This window comes from Malus sylvestris, chromosome 16, assembly GCF_916048215.2.
Source record: "Malus sylvestris chromosome 16, drMalSylv7.2, whole genome shotgun sequence".
Classification (NCBI taxonomy): domain Eukaryota; kingdom Viridiplantae; phylum Streptophyta; class Magnoliopsida; order Rosales; family Rosaceae; genus Malus; species Malus sylvestris.
The window spans coordinates 5,267,876-5,278,589 of NC_062275.1; the positions used below are offsets into that span (position 1 = coordinate 5,267,876).

A 10,714-nucleotide genomic window follows, 5' to 3' on the forward strand; every position below is an offset into this window, starting at 1 on the left:
CCCATTTTGTGTACGTGTTGATGCTTCACCGCCCAACATTCTGTGCCATACAGCATCGCTGGCCTTATTGCCGTCCTATAAAATTTTCCCTTGAGCTTCAGTGGCATACGGCGGTCACACAACACGCCGGATGCACTCTTCCACTTCATCCATCCAGCTTGTATTCTATGGTTGAGATCTCCATCTAATTCTCCGTTCTTTTGCAAGATAGATCCTAGGTAACGAAAACGGTCGCTCTTTGGTATTTCTTGATCTCCGATCCTCACCCTTAACTCGTTTTGGTCTCCATTTGCACTGAACTTGCACTCCATATATTATGTCTTTGATCGGCTTAGGCGAAGACCTTTCACCATGATTAATTCCTTTTTTTCTCCTCGTGCAGGCGCATTGGCTTTGGTAGCAAGTACTTCCTGAGAGGGCCTGAAGGAAACGATCCGCAGAAGTCAAACGTGCCCCATTTGTGGATTGCCTTTCTACACGAGGTAACTGTTTATGGTTAAACTAGTAAAATCTGTCCCTCCCCCTTCCACTTTCCACGCTGAATGATCCGCTTTTGGCAGACTTGGAAGGAGGAAATACAGTATATCTTTTCAGGGAAAGCTAGGTTTCCGGAAGAAGTAGATCCATGAAGCAATGTACGTCCAAAGTGTTGCTTCTTCCTGGCAGTCCTATTCCAATGACATGACAGTAGTTAGCGCTGACATCAATACTTCCCGAGGCCCTTGTTCTGCTAATTTTGAATCGAAATTGGGCGGTACTAATTTATGTAAAAGAATTGATAGAAACAGCAGAGGCAGTTCCCCACAGCTTTGAAGGAAGAAACATGGCAAAAAAAAAAGATCTTGAACCGTTTCCCGTGCATATATCCAAGTTTGAGTTTGAATTATAATGTTCTCTCCATCAGTTATGTGCACATACTAAACTTAAATTTCAAAAGTATAATATTTGGCTGTGTGTATTGGAAGAGTCAAGAGCGACGAGTTGGAGATGGTCTGAAGTAATTAAGACTCGAGGGTCACAAATTCAATGTTCAAAACGGTTATATTACGCATAAAAAAATGTTTGTCTTTTATCAACCGGAGGAAATTCTAACTAAATTTGCAATGTGTACCTACTAAAAGAAAAAAAACCGAAAATTTGTAATTCAAGTGATTAAGAGCATAAAAAAATGTGTCCAGTGTTGTTTACACAATTTAACGAGTATTATCGAGAGCATTTGTTGAGTGCTGTTGGAGAAACATGCAACATGTCGAGTGCTGCTGAGATATGCCTAAAAAATATTACATTACTCTTAGTGCTAGTGCACACAAAAAGGCGTACTAAAAAAGGGTATTCAAAAGACTTCCACATGCTTATTTTCTAGTCTGCGGATGGTTCTGGGATCACCTTGATCTCAACGTACACCAATGGATGGATCGATTCGTGCAAATAAGCCAAAGAAAGAGAGAGAGGGAGCAGCTCTAGGCAAAATTTTCTTAGTATTTATTGCTGACTTGCATAGCAAGAAGTGGATTCCACTTTATGCCAGATCAACCTCTAACATAATTATTAACAATATTTTGACGGCATGAGGTAATGTGAGATCAATTTGAGTTTTAAGGTGTTAATTGAGAAAAATTAGAGTTTTAGAGTTCAGAGAGGATGAAGTTAAGTCAGCGTTATCATAAATACGTAAATAAAAAATATTCAACAATTTTTTTTAATTATACCTAACAATGAATGATACAAATAATGAATACTGAATTATTGTGATTGAAAAAAAAAAGAGTTTAATAATCATGAAAATCAAATTTAAAATGTTAGATAGCATTGAAAATTGCCAATAGAATTTGGTGAGGATCATGGAGATTCATAAATCGTGTATATTCATCGTACATAATATAGTCATTTTTTATCAAATACTGTTTGTATTTAATTTTAAATAAATATATTTAAAATAATTTTTGTTCGTATAATATACGATAAACGAACAAATTTCCGGATCATTTCATAAAGATTATCCGGCAAAAATCCGGATTCGAAAATTGAAGCGGAGTTGAATAAAAACACAGAAAAAATGTGGTTGTGTTCCATAAAAAAAAGTTGGTGTTTGTGTCGTGCCCCAAACAGTTCACCTGCTATTTAGTATTTGGCAACCTTCTCACCCTGCCCCTCTCTCTCTCTCTCTCTCTCTTCCCAAATTCCCACCCGCCGCTTCGTTGTCTGCGAAACCCTCACCACCACACCGCCCCCGCCTGGTGGTGCTTCTCCGATCACCCGAATCACAAAGCCCTAGAACTTCCCCAGAAGCCGATATGGCGGCCACCTCGGCTTCGGACCTCTCCGACGGACCAGTCCTCAGCCTCATCAACAAGCGCCTCCGAGCCCTCCGCAAAAAGCAGAACCGCATAGTCCAGATGGAGGAGTCTCTTGCCCAAGGCAAAGCCCTCAACAAGGAGCAGGAGGGCGTCCTCCAATCCAAGGCCGGGGTCGTTGCCCTAATCGAAGAACTCGAGAAGCTTCGCCAGCCTCTCGCCGACGCCGTCGCCGAAGAGCAAAGCCTCGCCGTGCAGCGCCATCATGTCTCAGCCTCTACCCAGCCTATCTCAGATGAGAAGCCCCAACACGATGACATGCCCAATGTCGTCCAGCCCAGTGAATCAGACGACCGCCAAGCTGCCGCCGTCGAGGAGCTTCTGAATCTGCTCTACTTTGGGTCCTTGTTCGACGTGAAGTCGCAGAGTGACTTCACCCGGATTATTCTAACCAGGACCCACGAGAGAGAATGCTGCTTGACTTACGATACCATCACTGACGACGACACTGAGATGCTTGCCCCGAGGGACTTGGATTTGATTTCGTCGCTCGGTGAGTTGTTGATCTCGCGGCCCGGCGATTCGAGCTTGTCGCATAAGAATGCATTGCAGCAATGCCTCGAACACGCCAAGCTTTGGCTTGCTAATTCGGAGCAACCCATTGAGTCGAATTCCAGTGTGACATGTAAAGTTTCTATCTTTTTTGTGAAATATTTAGTTGGTTTCTGTAAATGATTGAAATTATGTTTTATATGTGGCTGCTTTGATGACATCAATGGTTTAATTTGTGTGTAGATGCGGGCTTAAGAGAGAGGCTCAGTAAGATTATGGCATCGGACTACTTTACCATAACACCGCAAATGAAAGAAGTTGCAGCTGCAGGGAACTATGCTCCGTTTCAGGTGCCGGTACAGGGGTCCATCTCGCCTGTTCAGCTGGATTTCCAGCAGAAGGTATCATTGATTTAGTTGTAAATTTTCGTCATTTGTGATTTGCTTTGAGTTGTTCTAATAACAATGTAGGTGCTTATTTCATTATGATGTTTTGGTGTTTTGATTGCGTTGCATATGATTTGTACTATTGTGGTATTTCTTATGAGTTATTCTTTTATATTTTCTATGAGCTGCTCTGCCTCTTGGTATTTATTACAGAACAAAAATAAAGACTAATTCCACATCTCCGTTTATAATTTGTGCATAGGAATAGTGTGTTCTTATTCGTGCTAATGTTTCTCGTGGGTGATACCAACCTTAAAGTGTAAGATGTAGTGATCTGATTTGACCTTATTACTCTCAGGCATGGTAGTAGCTTTCACAAGGTTATGGAGGGTTTAAATTGAGTGGCTGGAAGTTGGCATTAACAGTCTTAGGAAGGAATGAGTTGTTGGACACTGCATTCCCTTCCAGATGCGAGGGAAACTATGAAATACTGAATGATTAATTTATTTTAAACTTACAGTATAAAATAGAATAGAAGAGATTTGTATTTGGTGCTGAATGAAACTATGATTGTATGAAAGGCAAGCACAATTAGGTCTCGAAGAAGATTATCTATTGGAAATAAAAAAAATTTATTCTTGCTTGTGTGCATTTCTGTTTGTTGGGTTTTACGGCTCAAAATTAGGATGATGTAAAAAATAAGGTTTGTGTTACCTATTTGGTTTTGGTGTCCTATTTTGGTTTGGATTTAGACTTCTTAGTTGGTCCTTGGTTGAGGGATTTTGTTAATTACCTATTTGATTAGGATTTGTATTTACTTCCTAGTAGGATTCTTATTGTAACATAAGTCCTATGCACTATAAATAGGACCTTAGGGTTAGTGTATTTTGTGTGGCTCATTCATGTGACAATTTGGTGAGAGTCAATTTGTGAGTTTGTGAGTTAGAGAGCAATTTGGGAGAATCTTCTCCCTTTGTATGAGTTCTCTACTCGTTTGGTTTAGGGTTTGTAAATTGTGGGATTTGGGTTTTGAGAGTTTAAACACTCTTTTTGTAATCTCTGTTTGTTTAGTGAAATTTCTTGCCGTGCTTTGCTCGTGGACGTAGGCTTTACGCTGAACCACGTAAATCTTTTGTGTTAGTTTGAGATTGTTTGTTTTAGCTTTCACCTACGACGTTGATATTGGTACTTTGTTAGAATTCGCTTCCGTTTGGCAGAAAAGTACAGCACTGTTTGGATTTGTGTGCCCTTGCCTCCCCAACATTGATCGGTGAAAATTTTCATTAAAATTTTATGTACTTCTTGTATGTAGGACAACACGAATCACAATTTTTCTGAACACTTTGCCTAATAATGATTAGAGGATTCCAAAATGCACGGGTGTATTGGTTTGAGATTAATATGAGTGTTTTTAGCTCAAATGAAACATCGGTATCTCCTTCACAGATGAACTATGCATAATAAAAGTCCGTTTTTTGTTTTGTTCTTTATAAGGACACTTGATATGATGAATCTATGCTTCAAAACTTTTACCCTGTTAGGTTAGGTGCTTTTTGGTTTCCCTCCGACCTTGTCTGAATTGAGTGCTCTTAGAGGATTATATTAATCTATTTCTTGGTCCCCATACTGCATATTTCCTAAACCCATGGTCCCTTGTTTTTATTTGAATGCAACTTCGGACTTTGAGGAGGTATTTGAACTCGTCCACTTTTTCTGGTCCTTGGGAACAGCGTGACGAACAATTCAGAATCAGAATAAGTTCAGTCTAGGGGACAAATCAATAGTAAATTCTATGCGCTGTGTAGAAGTAATTTATGCTTCCCACTTTTGGAGGCAGACATTACTGCCATCTGGAATTTCAATCCTGCAGTAATTAAAATTTGGATTAGGGTAAAGTACTCTCTTTTCTTCTTAAGGTCAGAGGTAGAAAGGTGGTGGTGGTTGTATTAATTAAAAAATAATGAATATAAAGAAAAATTAAAGGGTATTAAAAGATTAAACCTTCATGTATGGGCAGGGGAATGAAACATCTGGCTTTAGTCTCACCCTATGTTGCATATGCGGGACAATATGAACAAGTGCAATCGATCTATATCTTGGATTCCGGACTGTCTAATGCATGGCTAACTTTCTCTTATTATATCTCTTTGATATACTAAAGCTATATTTCTTTTCAAGGTTTCGGTGATATGCTAAAGCTATATTTCTTTTCAAGGTTTCGATTAGGTTGGTACTTTCATGGCTTACTTTTAATTTTTTGGTTTAGCCGAGTGTGGATGAAAAATAAGTGAACATGCAATTTTTACTTGTTTCCTTTTGACAATTTGGCATTGTTATCCTTGTTCCAAGGTCATTGCTGTGCTGTTTTTTGGTCTCACCCCTTCTCATCTTCTAGCATCCATCCTGCTGTGCTGTTAACAGTCACACTCTGTCTCATCTTCCAGTCACCACCTTTCTCAACTTCAGTTATCTTTGTGCATGCTTTACACCTTATTTGTTTGAAGTTGTTGTGAACAATAAATTTTTAGCATGTAGTCTTCAAACTTAATGAAAGTTGTTTAATCAATTATGGTTAGTGTAATGTGATTAATTGATTTTGTTCCTGTTGTTGTTAACTGAGTAATAATTTTGGTCAAGTGATATGTGTTGAATTTTCTTTTTATGCTCTGTAGGTTGAAGACACTGCAAATTTTCAAGGACATGAGACTGGTGATAGCCAATCGAGTCATACAGAGGAACTTCAGAAGGTGCTCTTAGCTTAGCGTTCGACAGATTCTTTTTGTGTTATCATTTCACCGTCAATTCTTTTTGGAATTTGCATCTAGTTTATTGAAATGTGGGAGGTTATTGCTTTTGCAGGATGAAGTGGTGACTGAAAATCCGTCGGAGGCTGTTTCAGCTCAACAAGAAGAAGTTCAGCTAGAAACAGAAGCAGACTACAACCAGAGAGATGTAGAATTCGAGCAACAGCATGCTTCTCGCAGACCATATCAAAACCAAAGAGGTGGTCGTGGGGGAGGTGGCCGTAGAGGTTACACTAATGGCCGTGGAGGCCGAGGCAATGGCAGAGGAGGTAGTTCCTACCAGAATGGTCGCAACCAGTATTACGACCAGCCTGGAAATTATTATCCAAGACCCCACTATAACAATAGGGGTAGGGGCGGCGTGGCATCTTACAACCACCAAGGTGCAGCTCAAGACGGTCATGCCTCGGCCAACGTTGGAGTTGCTTCGTAACGGTACCTTCAGTCTCTGCAGAATGCTTCTTTCTAGTTTTTATATGAAGCGGTGGGGGTAAGACGTTTGCTGCCTTGCATGAGACATGGTTTGTATGTGGGTGGTTGACGGATTCACCATCTGGGATGTTTTTTGGTCGCCTGTAGTTCAGTTAATGCGTTTTGCGTTCGAAAACATTCAAAGGTATAAGATGTTGAAGTATTTTTGGGACATGATTTGACATAATTTAACTCCGGTGCCTGATGGATTAATATATTTTAGATAATTTTATTTGAACCTATATAACTTACTTTCACATCTAGCTTACTTTTTACGCTTATATTATTAAAAAAAAAAACTGTTAAAATCTCTTTAAACCCAAATTTATTATCTAAATCATCCTCACAAGCCCAGTTCAATATGTTTACATTTATCTTTACACCCAATAGATTAAAAGAACAAAACCAAAAAGTATGTTAGATTTCGTGTCAAGAGCGAACCATTTCATTAAAATAAAGACAACTTCAAAAAAAAAAGAAAAAAAGAAAGATTTTGATTCTATCAGCCACAAACTTTGAATAATGCTTTGTCCATCACTCTGGAATGGTCAATATAATTCTTGAGTACACATCAAGAACTTTGTGCAATCATAAGATTGATCGAGAAGATCATTGTCGGGGTGCCACCACAGCTGCCATGAGGGCTTTAAATCTGGCATCATGCGTTGCGGCTCTCCTACTGAAAAAATAGTGCTCTTGTAGACTGTGGACTGGCCAAATGTATAACGAGTTTGTCCAACGCTTCTATGAATCTGAGCTTGGGAAGAGAGATATTGGTTTAAGTCAATTCTTAACTTCATTGAATTTGTTATTGTTTCACCACAAAAAAAAAAAAGAAAAAAAAAAGAAAAGTGTTAAGGGTAAAGAGGGTAGAGTTCGTAACAGCTAGGCTGTTGAGATCGAACTAAAATTATCTGCATGTTGCTAGTAACCAGCTTGCGTCGAATGACATAAAAGAAGTCTCCCTTCAGTTCTTCAGATGTTCTTTTGGTCTTGATCAAAGTATTAAATATCGATGATATCGGAAATATCGGTAGTCTAAAAATACGGAAATTTTGATGGAAATATCAGGATATTATCGATATCGATAAAAATTGAATAAAAACCACGGAAATTGTAAGAAAAACTTAGAAATTTTTATTGAAACTTTGCAGGATGTTTATTTAGTCAATTATCTTTTAGTTTATCACAAAAAAATTGAAAGGAAATGCATTGCATGATAGATATAACTGGTTTAAGTTGATTATATAGCGAGCTGGCAAACATTGTGAGTGTAGAAAATATGTAGTAATTAATGAAAGAAGTTTAAACACACTATAATCATTTATATGTAATGAATTAGTACAATATTTTACACTTTATACATTACATGGTAAGATACATGAGTGACTTAGCAAGATCTAAAATATCGATGATATCGGAAATATCGGAAATATCGGTAGTCCAAAAACAAGGAAATTTCGATGGAAATACCGAGATATTATGGATATTTTAGACCATGGTCCTGATACATGGGCTACCACTGCAATTCCAGGTTTGTTGGGTGTGTTGATGGAGAGCGGTGCGGACAATACCCTTATCTGAGAGCGTCTTAGGGTTTAGCCGTCATGAATACCCTTAGTGTCTTAGAGTTCTATACATCCACCCCTTCTCAAGGAACTTCTTTAGACAAAACTTTGTTTTTTCCTCTTTTTGGGTGGTAAATATTTCTCAGAACATAGAGTGTGAATCAAACCCATGTGCCTAGGTGATGGTTGTGGGTTTATTGAGAAATTTTAGTTTTATTGTTAATTTCATAATGTACTTGATAGTAATTATGCAATATGGTAAAAAAAAGACAATTCACACTTAAAATTTAAGTTTGGTGTAAATAGAGGTTATATGGGTTCAAATAAAAATTTTCATATATTTTTCTCTAACTATAATATATTTTTTTGGCAATGGTTCGGTGTTTGGATTTACTTATATCCATGTTGAGTCTCAGCACATAGGTTGATCAATATACAAAATGATATTAAATAAAATGTTATTTAGCCAAAAATCAATAATACTCTACTATTTAGCGATATATCAATGGCCTATTTTAGTTTACAACGGATCCATGGTATTATTTTTTTACCCAATTTTTACAAAGGTTTTTGTAGGGTTTATTTGGTAATGTATTTTAATGATTCAAACCGTTTATCTTTTAGGTATTCCATCAAAGATTATATCTATAAAAAAAATCATTCAAAACTGAACCATATAATCGTTGGATTAAGGGTTAAGGTTTTCTTTGTAAAAACACGTTTGTCTATTTTTTTTCACGAAAAATAAATATTTTAATAGTTTTAAATTTGTCTAATTTTTTATAAAAATGATATATGAATGATATTCTATAAGATAAACGATTTGATCATTAAAATAGATTATAGACCTACAAAAAAGTGTGTAAGAAATTGTATTAAAAAATAGTGCTATAAATCGCCCCTTTTTGTTTTGGATGGACCTATTCAATGTTAGAATGATCGTTGATAAAAAATCGTGCGATCACAATTTTTTTCTTTTTTATATTTTTTACGCAAAACGAGATTGTTTTACTTTTAAAACATTTAATTATGATCGCACGATTTTTTATCAACGACCCACGTGGATTGATCCGGCGAGAATCCAATTCCGAAGGAAAGATTGAGAGAAGAAAGTAACATTGAATGCGAAATGACCAGTCCTTTACCCCACGAATAAACTTTTAAGTCTTTCAAAAAAAACTTTCTGAGTTTTTAGTGGTTTTTGCTTTTCTGCTTTTATCCCTCCAAGAAAGAGCATCAAGGGAAAAGGATATCGGCCGGATTTTTTTAAATTTCAAATGATTTCTGACCATATGATATATGTGATTATTTTAACTAAAATGCTGTTTTTATTTTTATAATTTTTTTATCTATGTTTACGTCTATTTCAAACCATTCTAGATTATGAAGACAAAAATTTGAATTCGGACACAATAACAGAAGTATGTATGTTCTCGTTAACGTGGTTACTAATACGTCTTCAACATGCAAGGAGACAAAGAGAGATTCGAATTAGACTTGCAGACGTGGATATGCTGCTAGAACAACCCCCCCCCCCCTCCCTCCCTTCCAAAAAAGTAGGACTTGTTCTTGCTCTCCCAATTCGGGAAGACGGAAGTGGCCGGTTTCCAACCAAGAAAAACATGGGACTTTTGGGCATTTTCTTCCCTTACGCTACGCAATTTCCCGCATCTTCCAACCTGTAATTCTTTGGAAAACATGTTGTCAGATGATTTATGCTCCATCAATCATATGTGTAGGTGTGGGTTTATGTGCATTGCACGCGCTGGTGGTGCGCAACTTGATCAAAGCAAAAATTTGGACCACCGGAAAGGGCAAAAAAGGAGATGCCCTTCCCCTTGTGTTAGCCTCCCTCAATTAATTAGTTATATGTTGTTTTGCGGCTCCCATGGCAAATGCTTCGAGGTATCTTGTACTGTGCTTTTGCCGTTAAATTTAGTCATTGTATTATTTATAAAAAATGTGACGGTAAAATCTCGAAATATAGCGTATAAGGATGCTAGAAAATTTCGATAACTAAGTTGACTTTTAGTTGTGGTTTTCGATGCTAATGGTGAATATGTGCCATTCTCTTTGTTTGACGTCATGTGACAAAACTTGCCCGTGGACATTAACAACACTCAACTCCTCTTTGTACTCTAATTGGTGTAATTAGGGATCCCAGCATTCACCTTTAATTATAAAATGAAAATTGATTGAATTAATTAGATGCTAAATCCAAAAACACCACCACTCACAACTGTATGTCATAGACTTCTAATTTCTTTTCATTTCATCTTCATGCGGTGTTTATTTTGACTTGATTAACATTTTGAATTCATCTGTTAAGAGCATATGGATAGAATTTGTCTAAAAACCGGCTTGTAAGAGAAAGGTTGCTCGAAAGCTTTTAAACAACACTAGTATATGTTATTTTTTATATGAAGAAAATTGAGTCCTAACATTATACCGTTGCGTTTTCGTATGCAATAACTCTTGGACTAGTCAATTGATCATTTTAAAAATGGAACTTTAATGAAAAGCTCTCGATACTGTTTACTTTAACGAAAAACCACATTTTTACACTAAAAAGTCAATCATGATATTATTCACTTTACCTTTTATTTTGTCATTATCGTTAAAACTCAAAATTTTCAAAC

General features: G+C 37.0%; 1 protein-coding gene across 1 annotated transcript; it reads left to right on the forward strand.

Moving 5' to 3' along the window:
• The first annotated feature begins 2,084 nt into the window (after positions 1 to 2,084).
• On the forward strand, positions 2,085 to 6,754 carry LOC126606700 (uncharacterized). The gene is made up of 4 exons (XM_050274088.1): positions 2,085 to 2,979; positions 3,090 to 3,247; positions 5,905 to 5,979; positions 6,092 to 6,754. Exons 1-4 carry the CDS (start codon positions 2,295 to 2,297, stop codon positions 6,467 to 6,469), a joined length of 1,296 nt encoding a protein of 431 aa, XP_050130045.1. The 5' UTR covers positions 2,085 to 2,294; the 3' UTR covers positions 6,470 to 6,754.
• Positions 6,755 to 10,714: the final 3,960 nt, after the last annotated feature.

Coding starts and splice junctions, on each gene's coding strand:
- LOC126606700 (XM_050274088.1), top strand. CDS start 2,295: ATGGCGGCCACCTCGGCTTCGGACCTCTCCGACGGACCAGTCCTCAGC. Junction 3,248..5,904: donor AGCTGGATTTCCAGCAGAAG/GTATCATTGATT, acceptor TATGCTCTGTAG/GTTGAAGACACTGCAAATTT. Junction 5,980..6,091: donor ATACAGAGGAACTTCAGAAG/GTGCTCTTAGCT, acceptor TTGCTTTTGCAG/GATGAAGTGGTGACTGAAAA.